Source organism: Mus pahari, chromosome 21, assembly GCF_900095145.1.
Source record: "Mus pahari chromosome 21, PAHARI_EIJ_v1.1, whole genome shotgun sequence".
Taxonomy (NCBI): Eukaryota; Metazoa; Chordata; class Mammalia; order Rodentia; family Muridae; genus Mus; species Mus pahari.
This window is the reverse complement of record NC_034610.1, coordinates 4,132,617-4,156,118: the sequence shown is the minus strand read 5'-3', so window position 1 is coordinate 4,156,118 and position 23,502 is coordinate 4,132,617. Positions and strand designations below refer to the sequence as shown.

Here is a 23,502-nt window from a genome sequence, read left to right as displayed (position 1 = left end):
AGACAGACAGACAGACAGACAGACAGACAGACAGAAAGAAAGAAAGAAAGAAAGAAAGAAAGAAAGAAAGAAAGAAAGAAAGAAAGAAAGAAAACCATAATATCTGTTACTCGAGTCTGCCTGAAATATCTGGTCTCTCTGGTGTTCCTCCAAATCTTTCCAACCTGCGCAGCAGGCAATTATAGAAACACTTCCAGGGCTGTAAGGCCATCAAAAGCACAGGCTCCAGGCTGGAATAAGAGGAGGAGCCCGATCCTGGCGAGGTTGGGCTGAGCAGAGGGGGATTAAGTGACACAGTTGGGGCGGAACTTAATAATCTCCACCCCCTGCCGAGGCTTCAACATTATATCTATCCCTCCTTGCTCTAGCGGGCAGCAGGAAGCACAGCACCGCCAGCTACCACGCAGACATCCTGGGGAACTGAGGTAAGCTAGGGTTCCCCGCATGAAGTGCGGCAATGCGAGGGGAGGATTCTGCAGATGAGGGTAGGATTCCGTGCAAGGGGAGGATTCCACGCGTGAGAGGAGGATTCCGCAAAGGAAGGGTTCCATAGGAGGGGAGGGCTCTACGCGAGGTGAGGGTTCCACTGATCTGGCAGCTCAAGGGCTCCAGCCAAGAGTTCCAGGCCGCTCAAAGGTTCCCCTACGCGAGATTGAGCGCTAGGGTGAAGATTTCTGGGCTACAAGAAGACTCAGTACTAGGGTGCCCCACTGCTCACCAGAGTTCCGAACTACACGAGGGCCGACAGGGCCGGTCGAGAGCGGAAAGCCGCGCTGCCGCCATGCCGCGTCAGCAAGAGGAGAAGGGAGGGGAGGGTCCAACGCGGGCCGACTGCTGCACTCAAGGAGAGGGCTGGGGGTGGGGGGAAGGGTTACGGGCGATCCAGAGCACGAGGGTGCCTCGCTGTGCAAGGGGAGCGGCTAGGGCACCACGCTGCTGGAGAGTTGGGGGGAGGGGAGGTCGGAGGATTTCTACACGATCCAATCCGCGGTTTGCGGGGCAGGGAGAAGGTTCGGTGGGTTCCGCGGCACTGCGCGAGCCAGGGTGCCGCGTGTGCTGCCCACGGGTTCAGAGGATTTTAACGCTACTCCAATTGTGCTGCAATTCTGGTTGTGCCAAGTTTCCGGAGAGGCTGAGGCTAAGGGTGCAAAGCTGCACAAGGGGAGGATTCGGAGGGTTTAGAGGGTTCCGCGGCACTGCGCCACGGCGCTGCCCGAGGGTTTGGAGGAATTTAGCGCAATTCCGGTTGTGCCGTGATCCTGTTTGTGCCGAGTTGCTGTGAGGGGAAGGGAAGGGAAATCTCAGAGGGTTCCGAGCTATCCTGAGGGTGCGAAGCTGCACAAGGGCAGGGTTCTGAGGGTTCCGCGGCACTGCGCCACGGCGCTGCCCGAGGGTTTGGAGGAATTTAGCGCAATTCCGGTTGTGCCGTGATCCTGTTTGTGCCGAGTTGCTGTGAGGGGAAGGGAAGGGAAATCTCAGAGGGTTCCGAGCTATCCTGAGGGTGCGAAGCTGCACAAGGGCAGGGTTCTGAGGGTTCCGCGGCACTGCGCGAGCCTGGGTGCCGCGCTGCCCAAGGGTTCGGAGGATTTTAGCACGATTCCGGTTGGGCCGTGATTCTGGTTGTGCCAAGTTGCGCGAAAGGAAGGGAAGAGAAGGCTCGGAGGATTCCGAGCTATCCGGAGGGTGCAAAGCTGCACAAGGGGAGTATTAGAAGAGTTCTGTGATCAAGGCCGACACTCAAAAGTGCCACGTTGCAGGAGAGGCAAGCTCAAAAGTGCCGCGTTGCAGGAGAGAAGGGGAAGGCAGGGTTTGGCGCTATCCTGACTATGCGTAAGAGTGCCACACTCCTGCGCAAGATTAGGGTTCCTCATTTGGCCATTCAAATGAAAGTGCCCCACTAGAGGACAGGAGGACTCGGAGGGCTTTGCGCTATCCAGGCTGTGCTCAGGAGCACATGTAGGTGCCACATTCTGTACAAGGGGAGAGTTCAAAGGGTTCGACCCTCAAAGCGCATTTCGAGAGAAGGGTTCAGGTTTCATGTTATGTTGCCTAGTTGTGCTAGGGTTCAGCGCAAATCTGGGCGAGGGGCCATACATTGTTGTATTCGATACAATCAAGTTGACCATTATGCTAAAGTGCCTTTAACCCAAGGCTTGTCTGAGCTGCAGACAATGGGGCTAATGGAAGATGGGCCATCTGTCCAGTCATACCTGTACCCTCGACCTCTCAGTGACAATCCTCAGACTATGCCTGGGCCCACCTATTCCCTCTAGTCTAGTCTGGTATACAACCATAATGGTCCCATTCTCATAACCTGGAGACACCCTTCTGCCTTTGTCACCAGGACCAATTATTATCCTCATGCCCACCACCCACGTGGTACCCCACCCACTACGGTCTTTAGGCTATTGCTAAGTGACTACTACAAACAGCTCTTTTAACAACCCACCAGTTTTCATCACAACACTCCTGTTCTCAGATTCACTTATTTTATTTATATGAGTACACTGTAGCTGTCAGACACACCAGAAGAGGGCCTTGGATCCCATTACAGATGGTTGTGAGCCACCATGTGGTTGCTGGGATTTGAACTCAGGACCTCTGGAAGAGCAGTCAGTGCTCTTAACCGCTGAGCCATCTCTCCAGCCCCAAGCTTTGTAGTTCTTATCACTAGGTCCAAAACCCTGGAAAAATCAATCAGGCCATTGTTCCCACCTCCCCTGTTGTACCGTAGGCTGGTCTTATATCACTAGAGAAGGAGGAGACTCAATTGAGGAAATGCCTGCATGAAATCCAGCTAGCTGTAAAGCCGAATTTTCTCAATTAGTAATCAATGGGGAAGGGCCCAGCCCATTGTGGGTGGTGCCATCTCTGGGTTGGTTGGTGGTCCTGGGTTCTACAAGAAAGGAAGCTGAGCAAACCATGGGTAGCAAGCCAGTAAGCAGCAACCCCACCACTACCATAGCCTCTGCATCAGCTCCTGCCTCCAGGTTCCTGCCCTGCTTGAACTATGATGTAGAAGCGTAAGCCATATAAGCTTTTTGGTCGAGGTAGTTCATCACAGCAAGAGAAACCTAGAGTAAGACATTACCCTACCTTTTCCCCTACCCTATTCACCTTTCCCTGATATCCAAATAGGGTATGTCTCAGATCTATCCCACCCTCTCTAAAACATAAATGGCAGGCCCCAAAAAGTCATTTTACCACCACAAAATTAAATGTTAACCCCTGTCTACCTTTCCAGGCTCGAGAAGGTTCTCCCAGTTTCATTCCATACCTCTAAGCCCCACCTTTTAAGCTCATAATATACAGAGTTCCCAGTTCCTATCAATCACTGAGGAATAATCACCAACTTCTTTGTCTACTCCCTTTCCTGAGTACATTCCAAGTTCTGCTTTTCCTGGATGCAATACAGAAAGACCTATAACTGGCCCTGGGCCCAGTACAGACCATCCCAGCTTTTCCAAAACCCCTTGACATCCTTTGGTTACAAAGAACATTCCAGCCCTTCACTCTGGTCCAGATGAGCATATCATCTGCAACACTGTACAGCCTGAGTTTATCTGGCTCTCAGGCACAGGCCCCTCCCCAACGCCTAACCCCCCCCCCCCCCCCGTTGACATTCCTGTCTGGAGCCTTCTTCCACTTCTACCCTCCTGTGACTGAATAATTACCAAATTAACTTGGACAGCCTTACTCTCCTATGGGCCACCCAGTTCCTGGATCCTAACCAATTATTCCCTCAACAAGAGCCCGGCAATTTTTCATTCCAGTGGTATTGGAACTGGGGCCAATACCTCTCCTGGACCACAATATGACCACCTACAGTCCCTTGAAAACCTACGGGTGAATGGGAAGACACCTACTAGTCCTTCCTCAAATAAAGTTGTGTTGATTTTGCTAGCCCAGGATACAGGCAGAGGCACCTACAAAGGGGCAAGCAGTTGAGTCCCATACAGGAAGGGGGTAACAAAAGGATGACATAATTTGGGAGTTGCCCAGGAAAAAACCCTCTACGTGGGGTACCTACAACTTCAAATTGGGCTTATACATCCATGGGGCAAAGGGCCTCCTCCAAACTTTACAATTGTCTCTAGAAGCAAAAACCATTTCTGTTCCAATGAGCACAAAAACCCAAGACTGAGATACCGCAAAAAGAGTCAAGGACAGTCACACCTTCTTTAATCTCAACACTCCTCTCAGAGAAACACGACCACTGGCAAATTCCAGCCATCTTTTGCTGTCTGTGATCCAGGGCTGGGGAAGGACTCCTGGATTTGTCTGAGGGCTGCCAAATAACTTATTCTAGGGTAGGCATTCAACCTAAGACACACCAACCATGAACATATAAACCCTGTTAGCAGGACCCCTGGCTGGGACAGCTGAGGAGTCCAACTGAATTCAGTACCAGAAACAAATTGTCCCCGCTTGGTTCCCAAGGCAAGGCTACCAATGGGACTTATGTGCACATCAGGACAACAGTCACATGATTGCTGCTCCAGAGGATACGCTCTCACCCTGGACTAAGATGTTCCAGGGGTGGGAGGTCTACAGATATCTTGTCTGTCCATAACAGTCAGAGGAAGAGAAACTCCAAGCTATTCCCTGTCCACCTGGGAAAGACCTAGCAGGAGCATCAGCTACGAGCACAGCAGTGACAGGGCTCCAACAGGTATAACACAGACAACTGACCAGTTAGACTAGGAAAGACCTGACCCCAGTATAGCAAAGTGTGGTCACCTTACAGACTCCATACACGCCCTGGCTACAGCCATCCTCCAGAAGAGCGGGCACTAGATTTAACAGCTGCTGGAAGCGGAGCATCTGTGCCTTCCTAGGGAAGACTGCTGTTCACAGGACCATCCAGCCCAGCAGGGGAAAGGCTAAATAATTACTAGGAGAGAGAGAGGACTATCTGGGGACCATGCGGCAGGCACAAATGTTCATTTTCACGGCTTTACTCTTTGGCCCTCCTTTTCAGCTGTCTAACCAAGTTCCTCCAACAAAGGCTCCAAGTTTTTATTGCCAAGAGGGTCACAAACTCTTCATGGCCAAAGGGTTCCAGCCCTTATACAACCCAGAAGGTCAGTGTGCCCCCACCACCTTGGAGACCATCACAGCCAACCTCTAGATTCTAAGGCCTAGAAGAAAGCAGTCTCCCAGAAACTTTTTCCTTTGCTCCCGAGTCAGGATGTTGGGTAACACCCTCAGGGCATGAGGAATTGAGTCAGGCTGTACTGGGAGATAACCCAGCTTCACCCATCCCTCCACCTACAAAAAAAAAAAAAAAAAAAAAAAAATGCTGGGTATAGAAAATAAAACTCACCCTACTCCCAGTTAAACCACAAAAACAGCTGTAACTTCCTGACAGCTCTGTGTTCGAGTGGTGTGTGTGTGTGGTGCGCAGATTTCCCTCAGCCCCTCAAAAGGCAGCTAACCTTCATTCTCTCAAGATGGAGTCTGAGTATTCTTCCCTCACTTCTTAGAAGGCCCACCAAGATGTCCTAGAGCATACTTACCTTAAACTAAAAACAATATTTGTATTTTGCTCATTAATACAAAGAATCCTATAGAGACTCCAGAGTCACTATAGGACCCATTTTCACTTCTCATCACTTAAAGTTTAGGTCAGATAGTTTATGGAGCACAAAGCACACGGAGGGAACCATGTAGTCAGTAAGTAAATCTTGGTTCTGTACATCCATTGTCCCTTCTTCATTCTGTCAGGCAGATACAGTTACACACATTCTGAGAGGATCCAGGAGTTTCTTAACAGCGCTGATCAGCTGTGTGCTCCTCCTAAAGACTCATTTGCTGCCCACAGCTCAGCTTCATCTCTGTCCGATCCTGAAATGGGCCTTCCCGGGCTCCTAAAGTTCCATAAATAATACGGCATGCCCTACCCAACTCCACCCCAGCATGAATTGTGGTACTTTGCCAACAGGGACAATTGCAATCATGAATTCCTGGAAAGAATCTCTCCCCATAAACTGATCTACTAATAAAAAAAAAACTTGTATGACTACGGACAGTATGCAAGGCTGCCTATCCCACAGCCTAATTATAATTTCTTTTGGGGGCTATCTTTAGCCTCAGCACCAACACACACACATACCAAAAAAAAAAAAAAAACATCCCTTGCCCAGCTCTACAGCAGATCAAACCTTTGGAAGTCAATCAGATGACATGTGAGGCAGGCATGCTGCTGCACCCTGCCTCTCTGCTACACCCTGCCTCTCTAGTGCACCCTGCCTCTCTGCTGCGCTCACCAAGCTTTTTGTCTCAATTGCCACATGGGAACATGCAGCCCAAGGTTAGTATAGGCACTGTCACTCACATTCGGCTCCATAATAAACTGTCTCTTAATCCCTCTGAGGTAAGAGGTGTTTTTTTTCTGTCAAAACTGTGAAATCACAAATGTGATTTAAATGTGAACCATTTACTAATGTACTACTGAAGTTTAAAGTCATGGCACAATTACTGTAAACATAGGTTTATATATTTTTCTCTGCCTTTCTGATCTGCCTTTTAATATAGTTACTGAAAAACTAGTCCATTTTTAGCGAACTTAATCTTTAGATATTGATAAATAGCCACTATTTATATTTTAAATGCTCCTATTTTTAATGACAAAAAGATGATTACAATCAAATTTAAAGTAGTAATAACTTGGACCACCCTCCTTTAAAAGAAACATTTTTTTAAAATGGCAGAGAATGCAGTCATCAACAGGAGAAAGAGCCCACAACTATCTCTCAGGAAGTTTTGATGGTGTAGGTCAAGAATAAAATGAGCCTGGACTACTAGACCATCACCCTAACTCATGACCAACTATGGCTGCCTTCAGCTCTTTCCCAGATTAATCTGTTAATTATGCTCAAATCTCACTACTCCCGGTCCCTGGGCAAAACTGACCACAGATAGCCAGGACCCAGTGTCCTCTCCTCCTGAGCACATCTGCTTTGACCCATCTCAGTGGAACCTGTTCCTCACCAAGCGGTCCTGATCCTCAAAAAGTGTCCTCAAAAATGACTGAACCAAGAAAGGAAGGGCTTGAATCCAGCAACTGTCCTTTACTGTGAGGCCACAGCACCACTGCTCCCATCCACCACGAGATCATGAGGTACAAGGAGATGGAGGTGAAGGCGTTGGACAATTTAAGACAGTTTAGGGCTGGAGCGATGGATGGCTCAGTGGCTAAGATCACTTGTTCTTGGAGAGGACCGGAGTTCAGTTGTCAGAACCCACATGGCACTCCCAAGGAGTCAATGCCCTTTTCTGAATCCCAAGGGCACTAGGCACACGCATGGTACACAGGTGCACATGAAAGCAAACATCCATACATATAAAATAAGAAATTTAAGGGAAAAGGTAAGAAGGAAGAGCCATATAGGTAGAAAACATCTTTCCATATTCAATATCCGCCCTATAATCCTTCCCAGTTATTGTCTGCATGCTGCTCACTGCCTGAAAATAACCTTGTTATCTCATACTGGATATTCAAAGTGAAAAATCTAATTAAAGTTATAAACTTTTTTCCAATTTGTGTGTCACCTGCATGTGGTAGGCAGTAGAAAACAGACCAACGTGAGCCATCCAACATGAGTGCTGGATAAAAACCACTGAGCATTGAGCCTGCCCTAAACTGTCTTTTACCATTTTTAACTATTATAAAAGCCACCTGGGTGTGGAAGAGGCGGGACGCTTTCAGCGGAAGCACAGTCTGCTTTTATTTTATTTTTTTATTTTTATTTTTAAGGTATTCTAGGAGCTGGAGAGGTGGCTCTGCAGGCATAGCACTTGATCCTTCCTCTTCCCAGCACCCAGGCCTGGGGATTCACAACCACCTGGCAGCCCCAGCTCCACTTGACCCCAGTAGACTCCTGAACTCACAAGGCAAACAGCCAGAATGCTCTTTTAGAAAATGTCTATTAGACACTACATTAATTACTATATTACAACCATGCAACTGTGTACACAGCTGTATCACAGGGCACGCTCACATGACAGGAGCTTTACTTACCCACTGAGCGACAGTTCTCTGTCTTTAGGTCACACATACAGATAGCACTTGTCGGCCCACAGCTGGAAATACCCACATTTCCACAGACGTTGATCTTATAAACTGCATTGTTTTTGGAGTCAACAGCTTCCCATGTGTAACTAGAAAGAAATAAAGGAAGCAAGCTTGTCATTGTTATTGATCTGACAATAATTACCTTCTCTGTAGTCTGGCATTCTAGCCATTATTTGCTTCCACTACTACAAATAAGAAGTTACTTCCATTAACCACAGATACCAAGTCAAATGTGGCAAAACCTTTTGGAAAGCAGTTCAAGCAGGCTAGGAAGCCCTCAGACCACACAAACCCACCCTTGTTCTAAGAACATCAACTCCATTAAGCAGATACTAGAATACACTGTGTGAAGTAGGACTGGTCCAGTCACCCCAGAGTGCTGAAGACCCAAATGACTGTTATTTTAGTTTGCTTTGAATTATCATTGTTTTATGTGTATGGACGCTTTGTCAGCATGTCTATTGTGCGCCACCTATGTACAATACCCAAGGAGTCCAGAAGGTGTCGGTCCCTCTGGAACTGGAGTTACAGGCGTTTGTGGGGTTCCAAGGAGTGCTAGGAATCAAACCGGGGTCTCCTAAAACAACAGCCAGGGAAACTGCTGAGCCACCTCTCCAGTCCCTCCATGGGACTGTTCTTAACTCTCAAGCTTTTTAACCTCCTTGAGACAGGTGAAACGTCTGATGCCCCTGCCTCCACCTCCTGAATGCTGAGATTACAGACTTACACCACCACACCTAGACTTAAGTGGTCTGAGGACCAAACCCAGGCTTAATTGAACATCAGGCGAGCACTCTACCAACTGGACTCCATCCCCAGTCCTGGGGTTCTTTTGTTTTTGAAAAATAGCTGTAATATGTAAAGCAGGCCTGCTTCTGGTACAGACTCCAGTCATGATGTGACAGCCATGCTAAGAACTGCCAACTGCCTCGAGATGAGGTAAGATCTACTGCAGGCTGACTCACTACAGAACTCAGCCAAAGGCACTCTAAGAGCTATCAACCTCAACACCTGGAATAAAATCAGCGCGGTGTGCTCCTTCTGCCCCAAGTAAATTACTCTCAGTCCTCTACTCTTCTTGGGATTCATTTCCTCAGCAAGAGGAAAAGGAGAAAAGGAAGAGAGTAGGTACAGCGTTTCTTGAAAGGCTGAATCAGATGTGCTGGGATAAGCTTACCCAGAAGTAGGGGAGTGAGCCAACTCCCACCCATCCCCAGTGGATCACATTTGGCTCTTCTAAGTATGGCCTCACACAGGTACCCAGAGAAGTTCCCAAAGCTACCAGGCACTGTTCCCCCACCCCTCCTCCCTCAGCACCAACAGCTGTTAGACAACTCACTTAACCTTAGCTCTGGAGTCCCATCAGACCTCCCCCCTCCCCCACCCCGCCCCAAAGCATCCCTATCCAAGCATCTGGCAGGTCCAGGGAATTTGTGGCCACTAAGATACTACAAACCTGAAAAACTGGTTACTTAAGTGCTGGGCCTGGGGTGATGTCAGGCTTTAAAGCAGGAACTACTCAACTCTGACAGACTGATTACCTCCAGAGCCAGAGGAAAAAAATCTCAAGCAATCTAGCTGACCCAGAGAAAGCCATCAATAAAGCCTTATTTCTTCCGGGGGGGGGGGTGCAGCAGGAAACCTAATTTGTTTCATGGTGTGTATTGTTTTTATTTGGGGGGAGCCTGGAACTTGTAAATGTCCTTCTACCTGTATCTCCCCAGTACTGGGGATACAAAGCCCACTCCAGGGCTTCTTAAGTACTCCTTGAGAAAGGCAACAGTGTATATAAAGTGTATAAAATGGCAACAGTTCCCGGGCTCCCTGCTAGGCCTGTTTCAGTAAGGGGAGGAAAGTAAGTGAACGCAGGCACAGGACAAGCTCTGCTGGGAACTGAGCAGGCACATCACGGAAGATAACAGACAGACGGCATAACTATGTCAGGCTGGGAAGTCTAAACTGGAACTTACTCTGAGCCCTGACAAACAAGCAGCAGAGCTTCAGGGGCGGAGAAAAGAAAGGAGAGCTACTTAGCCTAGGCTGCAGGACTGAGTCAGCGGCAGGTGTGGAGGCCACAGAAGCCACGCCTGTCCTGCAGTCTTTAAATATATTTGAAACAAATGCAGGCCTCGGCATTTAGAAACTTTCCTTAAACGTTTAGCTAGTCATTTGCAGGTTATCAGTACATTTCTGTTGCAAAAATGCTAAACTCTCATTGGGGGCCTGTGATTAAGTTTTTCCAAGCTGGCAGGCAGTTCATTGAAAACCTTAGCCTGTCATCATTACAGCTCCTCCCAGTCCGATGACTGAAGTGCCTGCCTGCCTGTACCACAGAAAAGAAGTTAGCAATGAGAATCAGGTCTAAAGAAATGCAGACAGAAGAAAAATGAAAAGGGTGAAATGAGCTGCACAGAAGTTAGAAGGAAAGGCTGCTTTCTGAAGGTGTACTTTTCTTCTATTTGTGTCTCATACAAAATCAAAATGGAAGTCATGATATACATAGGGAAGGCAGAGCCTATTGCCTACTGAAGTTCTTGAATAGACTTCCTCTGGAACTGACTTACGGGCTTACAGGCAGCCCTCCAGAGGCACATGCACTCAGCCCCATCAAATTCGCCCACAGTTCCTGGTGGGTGGGGGTAGGGCACTAGCTCGGCTTAGTCACATCACTCAAGAGCAAAGAAACAGTTGCAATGTTTTCTAAACTGAAACCTGGTGACCCGCAGGCTATTACCGCTTGAGAAGGCCTAATTCCAGCAAACGCTGCAGCTGCTTTAAACAATCCAGCACGCTTGGCTCCTGAGCACAATCAGGCAACTGAAATAATGCGTCAGGAGCTTCATGGGAAAATAGTTAATTAGTTCTGCAGAATAGTGAAAGTGAGCCAACATGTAGATACATGTGCTCTGGTACTATTACTTTAAAACCACTTTATAATAAGCCCAAGAGTGGTAGAAATACATGACAGTTCTTTTAAAGAAAGGCCATGTTTATTAAGGAGAGGGTTGCATATTTGCAACCAAGTGTAATAGTGCAGTGATACAGGCCTGTTACTCAGGCAGTGAGGGATCCAGGGTCAATAGTTCAGACAACCCTGGCTACACAGTGAAGCCTAGGCCAGCCCGGACTAGGCAGGAATCCATTTCAGGCTAGGCAGATGGTCCATGTTTTTAATCCCGATGCTCTGGAAGCTGATGGTCTGTTGCGTTCAAAGCCGGCCTGGTCTACATTCAGAGTTCTTGGACAACCAGGGTATACAGTAAGACCTTGTCTCAAGAAAGAAAAGAAAAAGAAAGCAAAAATAAACAGTAGAAGTTGTCACATTTGAAATTACAAACTAGATGACTATAAAGTCCCTGGCATACTAAAGGCCAAGCAGTCAAAATGGCCTGGGCTGCAATCATTCTTAAAATGATATTTGTAAAAAGCTGAAAAATAAGTATGACCATATTAAAGAACCCCAGAGTGAGGGCATTAAAGTGTGCGGTTGCATCTTTAAGGGGCAATAAATTCTGTCTTTTAGAAAAAAATCTCTATTTACAGAAAATATGGATAGCCAAAATTAAAATTCCGTCCTGTAACAACAGTTCAGTGCTAAGCAAGTAAGGAAGCTTAGCTGAAAGGCCCCCCAATCCGCCCTTACCCAAGTTCACACAAGTGAAGCTTTTAACTTTAACACACAAGGCTCTGAGAAAAGTGCCAGCAACCGTGCTGCGGGGCGGGCGGGCTCCCCCACACCCAAGCAGCAGGCCGACCTGCTACAACAGCACAGCTACAGCACAGGAGTGAAGTCCCTCACCTCCTGCTCACACTGCTGCCTACTCTGTCACTGGCTCCTTGCCGCATTCCATCTCATTTGAGGAACTGCCTTGGGCAGTGAGGAGGTGGAGTAGGAAGAACCTGCCAAGCCCAGGGATCCCGCTGCCCCACCATTGTGAAATTCAGTCACTCTCAAATGAGAACACCCAGTTGTAGCTAGAACTACCCTTCTGAGCACTAAGCTCTGAGAGACCTTGACTCTGAACATGAACATCAGTCTCAGAAGTGGCAGAGCGCACACCTAATCTCAGTACGCAGGATACACAGGCAAGGCCATCACTAAGAGACCAGTCAGGGCTGAAGACATCATTTCAAAAAGAAAAAAAGGAATGGAAGTAAAGAAAAGCAAACTAAATCCCCAATTTCCCAACTCATCATGCACCCTTGAAAAACCCACATGGGCCTGCCCAGGAGCAGGAAGGATTATAAGAGCAGCTTTGGGTACGTTCTGAAACTCTGATGGTGGGACTGTGGCAGAACACCACCGGATGTTTTGAACAAATGCCTCTAAATGGTAATGCCCTGCCGAATAAGAGTGGTGTGAATGAAAATGGCCCCCATACACTCATAAGGAATGGCACTATTAAGAGGTAGGCACAGTAGAAGTGGGAAGGATCCTTAGCACAGGTATACGCTGCCTGTAACCTGACACAATGATCCTCTGGAATCTAACTCCTGCCTCTAGAATCCCAGCCAGCAGGGAAACACACAGCCTATTCTCAGCTAAGGACATCGCTCAGCCGGTATTAAGGCTCACCTACCCATACATGAGGCTATGGTGGTCTGAATGAAAAATGTCCCTCATAAGCACGTGTATTTGAACACATGATTCCTAGTTAGTGGTGCTCTTGGTCAGGTTATGAAACGTTAGGAGGTGGAGCTTTGCTGAAGGAAGCTTGTCACTGGGGGCAGGCTTTGAGAGTTCCCAGCCACACCCAGCTTTGGTCTTGACATTTTATCAAAGTAACTAATCCAGAAGCCCTGAGTTCCATCCCAAGTACCACATATAAACTAGGCACGGTGGTACATGTCTGTAATCCTAGCAATGTGGGAGGTAGAAACATAGCAACATAGCAAGTTGGAGATCATACTGGGCTATATGAGATTGTCTCAAAAACATTACAAAACAGGATGGTTCTGGGACACGCTAACTGCTTTCTTCAATTAAGTTCTTTAGTCTAAACTACTGAGAGCTCTCTGGCCACAGCTACTCTGAAGGTACTGCACTTCAGCTCCAGGGAACTACTACTTACCAAAATATTCCAAAGGAAACCAGGCTAAGGCGACAGCTACACAACAGAGGGCTGGTTCCGCACTAACAGACATGAGGCCCTCACCGGGCTACGTGTGTCTCAACACAAGGCTTCTCTCTGCACTAACCCATAAGTGGCACCTACCCCAGCAACTGACTGTTCCATCTTCAACTCTTTTGAATGCCTCAACTTAGGAGGCAAAGTCCCGAAGCTCAGAAAAATATGCCCTCACCCAGTGTCACCCAGCTATGAAGTGGCTAAGCCAGAACAAATCCAGGATGGCTGAGTGGCACTGCCGGCCCAACTGTCTCATTTGGTCTATGTTTTTAAAATAGTTTAAATTTTCCAGAAAATATTTAATTTCAATGACAGCACCGAAATGCTCTCTAAAACTTTATAGTTTAACCTTGTTACACTCATGCAACACCCGAAACCATCAAGATGGCAGATGTAACATAGATACTTCAAGTTCCTGCTTTACCTCGTAGCCATCGGTGAACGGTATGGGTTTATTCAGTAACACATTAAATCGTCCCTCTATAGGGACATCTGAATCATAGAAACTCGCTTTCTGGTGTACGATGTCAAACCTCATGAGAAGTTGGGAGAAGACAACTTGTCCGAGTGGCTGAGCCTTGAAGGAACCCCGAGAACAAAGCTGGCCCAAATCACCTGGTGCTCAGGCTCCTTCTGTACGGCCTAGATGCCAATCGACAAAAGTACACACAGCTTTCAGACTCCTCCCTCTGGCCTGGCCGCTGGGGTCTAAGCTGGTAGAACTCTGAGCAGAGAATGCATCCTCTTTGCTGCTCTCAGGCCCACTCAGGCCCCCTCCTTTGAATGGACTCTATAGCTCAGCACAGTCATCAGCAATTTGGGAACACCAGACATAAACCAACAGGTCCAGCAGGAAATGGAAAGAGGCAGAAGTCACACATGGCTAAGTATTTGATGGGCTATCCCCGATTTTAAAATGAGTATGTTGGTTAAGAGCGGAGAAGTACATGAGCCGAGCCCACCCCTCACTAGAAAACGTAGCACAGTTCAGTCTGAAGTCAACAGCGCTCTCCTGACCTTGCCTACACATTTCAAGCTACCTGTGCCTCAACAGTGGCTCTGAGGTCCCACCTTAGCCTTATTTGGTTTAAATTTCAGAATATCCTCAAAGATGTTGCCAACTTACAGACTTAACAGTCTGTAAGGCAGTCAGGAAGGCATTCCTGCTACTCTAGCAAGCGCCACCCACAAACCCCACTTGGCAGCCAGACAGCCAAGGGCAGCAAACTCACATGGCCCTGCCCAGGAGCAGGAAGGATTTTAAGAGCAGCTTTGGGTATGTTCTAAAACTCTGATGGTGGGATTGTGGCAGGACAACACTGGATGCTTTGAACAAATGCCTCTAAATGGTAATGCCCTGCCGAACAAGTGTGGTGTGAATGAAAATGGCCCCCATACACTCAAAAGGAATGGCACTATTAGGAGGTATGCCTTGTTGGAGGAAGTGTGTCGCAGGAGGTGGGCTTTGGGGTTTCCGAAGCTCAGGCCAGACCCAGTGGCTTACTTGCTCTTCCTGCTGCCCTCAGATTCAGATGACCCTCTCAGCTCCTTCCTTTGTAAGAATTGCCATGTGTCTCTTCACAGCAATGAAACCCTAAGACACAGACATAACCTGATGGAATTTTGTTTTTAAAAAATAAGCTTAAAGTTTGTGAGATTTATGAGGCCAGTTACAGTGAGTATATGTGTCTACCTGGCCATGTAGCCAAGAATCTATATCCAAAACAAACAAACAAACAGTAAATTGCATGTGGTGGAGTGTCCTAACAATTGGGGTGCTAAGGCAAACAGCTCAGTGGGTAATGCTCTCGCTGCCAGGCCTGACAACCTGAGGTCTATCCCTGGGACCCACAAGGTAGAACAATTTCCTCATTATTGTCTGAGCTCCACACACGTGCCATGGAAAACAGATATCATATACACAACAAATAATCATTGTTTTAAGGAATATATAAAAAATATATTTTTTGTTTTTTGTTTCTTTGTTTTTTGGTTTTTCGAGACAGGGTTTCTCTGTGTAGCCCTGGCTGTCCTGGAACTCACTCTGTAGACCAGGCTGGCCTCGAACTCCAAAATCCGCCTGCCTCTGCCTCCTAAGTGCTGGGATTAAAGGTGTGCGCCATGTTTTAAGTATTTTTTAAAATTACAAAACTACACACACATACTTCTTTTAAAAAAAAAAAAAAAATCCCAGAACCCACCTAAAGACAAAAGTCTGTCAGCTCAGCATCTCTTTAAGAGACTGAGACCTAGTGTGCACAAGAGAGAAACACGAGGGCCTTGTATAACAGCTACAGTTAAGCAAAGACTGGCAGCAGAGGGTCTCTCCTAGCCTTCCCATTTGCATGTATGAAGCTGTAATCTGTCTTCCTTTTAAAAACCAAGTTAGTGGTCCACACAGCAAAATACACACACAGTACAGTCACTAGCTGGGGGTGCTTTTCTGACTCCAGTGAGCATGAATCTGACTCAACCCGAACTTCCAAATGTGACTGTGCTTCAGGCTTAGCCACCAGAATCCTCCAGCAGTGCATACAAGCTATAACCTGCTTGCTGTTCCTCAGCACCAGTGTTTCAGCTCAGATTCAGCACACAGGTCTCTACTGAGAGATCAGGAAGAGACAAGAGCGGGTCCCTAGTGGGCCTACAGCAAGGCAGGTAGGGAAACGTGTATCTTGTGGGCTGTGTACTGTAAGAACAAAATCTGGTCTGGCAGGGTGACTCACCCTGACCAGACGATGACAGTAGAAAGCACATGAGTTTGACACAGCAGGGCCCAGGATTATATAGGAAGTACTTCACTTCCTATTCTAACCAACCCACAAGACTGTGGATAAAGATATGAAGCCTGCTCACAGAAAGAAGGTGCATGTGGGAGTACTGGGCATAGTTAGTCTGCCTTCCCAGAGAGCTTTACACAGGCTCTGAATGCAGGAATCAATTGGGTAAAGAGGGGTCTAGTCTGAACCTCTAAATCAACTGTAACACCTAAGTCCATTTTCAGAGGCTGAGAGAGACAGGGCTGGCAGGCAACCAGGGCCCAATAATGTCTTTGAGCCACATCATGAGGGAGTTATAGCAGAGGCAGGGTGAGGACGAGGGAGCCCAGGTGCCTCTGGAAAGGCACCGTGGTCACAGTAGAAGAACACACAGACCTGGGCCTATGGGCAGAGTGGAATCCATATACTTCCTTGTCCACAAACCGAGCAAACCAAAAGGTCACGAATAAGGAGGAACCTAGATGAGGAATGTAGCACTGTGATCTAGCACAAGGCTTTAGATTGCTTAAGATCTGAATTCACAAAAAGGACAAGCCGGCTTGAGGCCTCCAAGAAAAATGCCACCTGACACTGAAAGGGGTGGAGAGGAGAGGGAAGGGCAGACCCTTGTCCTGGGCCACACCCACCAGGATGCTGATGCATTGAGGCTCCAGCTACAACTCCAGAGGCACTGAAACATGGCACATACGTGCACACACAGTGTTAGCTTCTACATGGCTGTGATAAACATACGAGAGACAATTTAAAAGAGGGAGGAGCTACCTTGGCTCTTGGTTTCTAAGGCCTCAGTACATGGTGAGCTGGCCCCATTGCTAAAGCCTACTCTGAGACCAAACCTCACTTCCACAGGAATGTGATAGGTGAGGATACTCACCTCACTGAGCCAGAAAACACGGGGAAGCAGGGAAAGTGGAAGGCATGGGCAAGCCTGAACAAGACGGCGCCCTGATGATTCCCCTTCCTCCATCTAGGCACCACCTCAGCACTGCCGCTGTCTCCCAGGCGCACTGTAAAACTATGAATTTTCTGTGAATAACTCCCTTGATTACATCTAGGTCCTGATAACCCAGCCACCCCACAGTGACTTCATCTGTCACTAGAGACCAAAGCTTCAAAAACATAAAGCTTTGCAGGGGAAGGAGAGGGGACACACTTCATACCTAAACCACCCCCACCCCCATCCCTACCCCATCCTCCCACACACAAACACACACCATCTGAAGTGGGAGGGGGGAGATGATACAACCAAGGACTGACTACAAGACACCAGACTACAAAGACAGACAGCTTCTTCCTGGTTGTCCCCTCTGGACAGGCCAGCAGCTGAGCCTCCCCAACCCTAAACTATCCAAATGTAACCACTAACAGTGCCACCACAAACAGTGGTCAGGTAAACCCGCACTGCCTGGTTACTCAGGAGCCAGAACTCTCATAAACAAACAATGCCCGCCTCCAAGACACACAGCTACCAGGAACCTCCCAGAATGTGGCTTTGCTCAAATCAACTCCACCACTCAGACTGCAGACCTACTCCACGTGGGTTCCCTGTGTCTGTGTAAACTGGTGCATTTACCTGAAACTAAAGTTATTTTCTAAACAGTAATGACCTGGATGCTCTCTTGCTTTATTCTTAACTTCAAGAAAGAAAGAGGGCCCCATTAAAGTTCAACGGTTGGGCATTTCCCTTAATGTGTGACGGCCTAAGTTTGTTTTTAGTACCAAAAATTAAAAAAAAAAAAACAAAAACAAAAACCCAAAGCTGTGTGCTGGAACACGGTGCACAGAATCCTAGCTCCACAGAAGAGCTCTGGGGATGTGGAGTGCATGTGCGCCATGCCAGAAGCCCTGGGTTCAATAATGTCCAGCACAGTATAAACCAGGAGTAGTGACATGCAGCTAGAACTGGGCAGGTGGGAACAAAAGAACCAAATGTTAAGGGACACCCTTGACCACTAAGTTCCATGCAAACCTGAGCAAGAGGAGACTACCCCAAAGGAAAGAAGGGAGGGAGAAGCCAGTGTGTGGCCCAGGCTCTGCTGTGCGGATGCAGGAGGGCAACACTAGCACAGCACCCACTCAAAACTTCTCCTCGCTAGCAGGGCCCCAGTTCTTTGGGGACCCAATGTCCTTCCTTTATGGCCCTGGCACAGGGAGGGCTGGCATTTTAAGTGCTGAGTAGCAGCCCAGCTTGTTCGTCTGTGATGCTAATAAGGCTATCAGAGGCTATGCATGCTATTTCTTCACAAAAGCCGGGGAGGTAGACCAGGGCTTGTACTTGCAATCCCAGGCTGGTAGCCTGTGGCAGGACTACTCGGAGTTCAAGGCCAACCTGAACCACCATATGACATGTCTAAAGAGTCCTGCTCTGCAGATACTGGGATCATGCCAGGGGCTCAGCAAGAAGCTCCACTGGGCACAGAGAAGCTCCCAAGGCCCAAGCCTGTGAAGCACAGCTGCACCTCACTTAGAAACACGACGGCTCACACTTGAGCAATGACACACCTGGGGCATGCCATGCAAGGCCTCTGAACATAATCACTTAATCCTCACTGTCTGTCAAGGAGCACACCAACCTCCCCATTTTGGAGACTTGAAACTAGAGCGTAGGTGTAACTTGGCTGGCAGTCCCAGATCACCAAGTGACCAACCACAGCAGGAAGAGTCTTGCCATGCCCTCTGCTCCCAGCACGGACCACTTCCCACTGCATTCTGGCAGCAGAACTGTCACCAACTTCAGTACCTGAACAGTAAGAAGCCCTCTGCACAAAAGCAAAGAAATCACAACTTTCGGGTGGTTTCTATTTTGTCCTTTCTCAGTCTCCTTTAAGTTCAGGCTGATCCACTTGCCTCAGCTGCCAAATGATTATAGGTATGAGCCACTGTGCCTCATTCCGATTTGCAGCTGATTTCCAATAGCTCCAAAGTCAATATGGTCACCTCTGGAATCCAGCCCCAGCTAACTCTTGACATCTCTCCCGTCCCGTCCCGTCCTGCCCCATCTTGTCTCGCCCCGCCCCCGCCCCGGGCCACCCCCCACCCCACTCCAACCACATTGACCCTTTGGTCTCAAACAGGCACACTTAGGTCCTGCAAAGACTCTTCCCCATTACATACAGTAGCATACATACCCCTCATTTCCTTCCAGGCCCCCTTTAGATTAGGACCTTACAGAAGAGCCTAGGCATGGTGAGCCCTTTCAGACCCACACCCTTGCTTATTCCCAAAAGCTCCTCAAATCCTCTCTCACATTATTAAGGGATGCCAAACCTCATGACACCACTGGCTCACAATGCTTCCTCTAAAAGACAACAGGAGCAGATGTTGGCTTTCACTTCGGAGTAGAGAGTAGCACATGTAGGCTGGTCAGGTGAAAGGAGGGAACTCGAGGAACAGTGATGACTCAGTGGGTATTGCCCTTGTCACTTCTAAGAAGCCCTCTTCTGTGTCATTTCTGGTTTGGTGGCTGTTCTATTTGCAGGCCAGGCGGAGGAGTAGGGAGTTTTTCCACACTAAACATCCTCTTTAAAATGTGCAGCCAGGCCTGTCAGCATAGACTGGTAAAACCAATTGCAATGGAGGCTAAGTCACGAAGATCATAAACTCAAGAGTTGTCTTAGGCAACTCAGGGAGACCCTGTTTCAAAGTTTTCAATACATACATACATACATAAAGATTGGAAATACAGCTCATGGGCAAAGTACTTGCCACCTATATACCAAGGCCCTAACTTCAATCCCTGGTGTTGCCCAAAAAGAGAAGGGAAGAGCTGGAATTAGAACAATCTTACATTTGGTCAAAGCTCAGTGGCCATGTGGCAGCACACACCTAAAAGACCACCTTTGAAACTTACCTGGAAGGCCACTCTTCACTGGTCACATCTGTTTGTAAAATGTACAGCTGCTAGCCAGGCCTGCTAGCACATTGCTCGGCATCTCCTACTCTTAAGACACAGCCAGAATCAGCAGTCACAAATGCCTGCAGGATCAGTAAGGCCCCAGGGAACTTGCCCTCCAGCGCTAACTGAGCAAGGGAAAACTCCTGCTAAAGGTCAGTGGCTGATCTGATGTTTCACACCCAAGGGTACAGGACAACGGGATTTTCCTCCACTGTGAAGACTGTGTGTGGAGCAGTGGGTCTGTCAGAGTCCAAAATAGGACATGACACAATCTTTGGCACCTCGAAACCTTGTCAGCAATAGCCGACTTCCAGTTTTAGAGCACGGTGAAGTGACCAAACATTTCCCCACTAACCTCTTGGAGCTATCTACAGCAGACACTCCCAACCTCTAGGGAGCCAGAGAGCAGGAGCCACCAGTGGGTACTGAGGTCAGCCAGGCCTTGCTGCCTCCACTATAGACAAACAACACAGAGCTTGGTGGCTCATGCCTTTAGTTCCAGCCCTTGGGAGACAGAGGCAGGCTACCCTGATCTCTAGACACATATGCATGCAAACACACATGCACTGCCTCTACTTCCAGGAAACAGAATAAAGTAAAAACAGACGGGGCCCAGCCCAACAGGGGGCACTGGCACTGGCACCTGCCCACACCCCACACCTATTGTACCCCCAAGTTCTGGTGCTGGGAAAAAGTCTTGCAATCTGCTAGCTCATTATCTCAGAACTGAGTGTGAGGTGGGACTAGTAACCCACAAATCCACAGCTTCAAATACTTTCAGAAAGTAGAACCCTTTCTTAAACCTCATATGAGCAAGCACTCACTCGCCGAGGCAGAAACTCTTGGGGCACTAAAGGGTGACAAGAAGACGGTGACTTCCAACAGTGGTTTCCAGTGGAGCATGGTGGTACTCCTGTAATCCCCACATTCCCAGCACTCAGGACACTAAGACAGGAGGATCACAAATCTGGGGCCACAGAGAGCCAGTCTCAAAAAGTAAGTAAGGCAGCTGTGTGGAGGAGGGAAAAAGACCCAGAGGTGATCTGACACCAGCTTCACCATCCAGCTGTCTCAGATAGGAGTTACATGGCCTGCCAACAGGCAGCACACAACGCTCTGCCAACTATCAAGAGGAGCCAACAGCTGCCTCCTGGCAGGAACAGCACTACTAGGTGGATGACCCACAGGAGAATAAGAAAAGACCAGTCTCTGGCATGTTCCACCCATTCCTCATTTCCCCCAAGACAATTTATAGCCAAGTTCCAACAAATGTTCCCAGCCCTGCCCTGAGCAGCTGCAAGGGCGACAGATGTCCAAAATGAGCACAATCAGGAGCTGCCAGTCAAGGGTAACATGAACATAAGACAACAACCAACAGAAATGGGCCCAAGATAAAAAGTAAGAGTTGGGCAAGCCAGGCATAGTACTGCTTGATTGTAATTCCAGCATCCGGGGACTGAAGTAGACCAACTGAGTTCAAGGACAGCATGGGCTATGTAGTGAAACCATATCTCAAAAAAAAAAAAAAAAAAAAAAAACAGCTGAGCAGTCCTGGGGATTGGGGTGGGGGGAATGGGGGGGAGAGGCAGATTTCTGTGAGTCTGAAGCCAGCCTGGTGAACAGAGTTCCAGGACAGCCAGGGAAACACAGAGAACACCCCCCCCCTTTTTTTGACAAAGAAAAACAAAACAAAACAAAAACAAACAAAACAAAACAACCACAGAGCTGTGGGTCTATATCAAGGGAAGTTGCAAAGCCCATAAGCACACCCCATCCAAACCCAGAGCTATGAACAAAAAGTAAACAAGACAAGGCTCAAGTGGGACAGGAATAACTCAGGGCAGAGGCAGCTGGGCAGCACAATTAATAACTCTGACCCAAATACAGACCATTTCTTCCAAACATACATGGCTCTTCCAACTGACTAGGTGGCAGGCCACAAGGGAAATTCCATTCACTGGCCACAGTGGAAAAGATAAATAAACCCCCGAAAAGTCGTTTATTGCTTTATCAGCACATTTTGCCATAAAGAAACGACTGAAGCAGGTCACATTCTGACTCCCAGTTCTTGAAGGTCTGAGGTCAGGGTGACACAGGCGATGGTAGTTTCCAGTACATGTGGTGTCACTCATCAAAGTATGGGAATACGCATGTGCCTGTGTGGTGTGTGTGTGTGTGTGTGTGTGTGTGTGTGTGTGTGTGTGTGTGTGGTCCCCCTCCTCCTATAAAGTCTCTGGGACTTGGTCACAGGCCCCACCCTAAAGTACCACGTAATCCTAATCCCCTCCCAAGAGGCCTCACCTCTCAACACCAATATGGGATTAAATGTCTACCTGTTAATCCTTCATGACAGGGATTTAGATTTCAACAATGAAGCTTTGGGGACCCCAACCTACATCTAAAGCGCAGCTCCTGGAAGACTATACATCTCAGTAGGCCCAGGAAGGTTAAACCTAGAGAGTTTAAAGCCTGTCAGGCTGCTGTGGGGCTCAGGGGAGGACACATGGAGTTAACTGGTTTTTACATTTTACTACTTCATATGGATGTGTGCGTGCCTGAGTGTATGTGTATGTGCAGGTACCACACAGGATCCTCTGGGCCTGGGATTACAAACCCATGGGTTGACTTTGCCTGTGTGAATACTGGGCACCGAGCCCGCCCACATCCACTGCACCAGTAGCAGGCACTCTTAAGCAGCTCTTTTTCCAGAACCCAAAGACATGTCTTGATGTAATGTAAATTAACTTTAAAGATTTAAGCTTTCAAATAAACTAAACACAAGAAAGCTAGAAGTCAGCAAGTGAGTATTAATAAAATGGAAAAAAGGTGTCACCAATATATGAATCAGAATACTAGTGCTTCTGAACTGACTAAAATGTAAAAAAGCCTTTGATAAAGATGCCCACAAGTTAATGTCAAGAAACTTTTAGGGGCTGAAAAGATGGATCAGCAGTTAAGAGCATTGTCTTATTACTGTTTATTGCTGTGAAGAGACACCATGACCATAGCAACTCTTAGAGGAAAATGTTTAATTGAGGCTGGCTTACTTACAGTTCAGAGGTTTAGTCCAGTATTGTCACAACGGGAAACACAGGCAGGCAGACATGGTGCTGGAGAGGCATCTCGGAGTTCGGCATTTGATCCGAAAGCAGCCAATAGAAAAGAGACACACTAGGCCTGGCTTGAGCTTCTAAGACCTCAAAGCCCAAGCCCAGTGACACAGTTCCTCCAGTAACACCCACCACACCCACTCCAACAAGGCCACATCTACGAGCCTACAGAGCCATTTTCATTCACACCACCACAAGTCTAAAGGACCCCTGGTTCTATCGCCAGCACACATGGTGGCTCACAACTGCTTGTAACTCCAATCCAGGGGGTCCAACACCCTCTTCTGAGGCCTACACAGACAGGGTGCATAGACACATATGCACGCAAGGTACCTATACACATTAAAAATGTTAACATGAGGAGAGAGAGAGAGAGAAAGAATGGTGCATAGACACATATGCAAGCAAGATACCTATACACATTAAAATGTTAACATGAGGAGAGAGAGAGAGAGAGAGAAAGAATGGTGCATAGACACATATGCACGCAAGGTACCTATACACATTAAAG

At 47.8% G+C, this 23,502-nt stretch overlaps 1 protein-coding gene across 1 annotated transcript in view; it reads right to left on the bottom strand.

The window, feature by feature from the left end:
* The window catches only part of Igf2r (insulin like growth factor 2 receptor), a 90,439-nt gene that overhangs the window by 58,649 nt on the left and 8,288 nt on the right, over positions 1-23,502 (bottom strand). Inside the window, exon 2 of the mRNA XM_021221323.2 lies at positions 8,024-8,163. Coding sequence (XP_021076982.1) covers positions 8,024-8,163 — 140 coding nt within the window. The remainder of the gene's footprint in view (positions 1-8,023; positions 8,164-23,502) is intronic.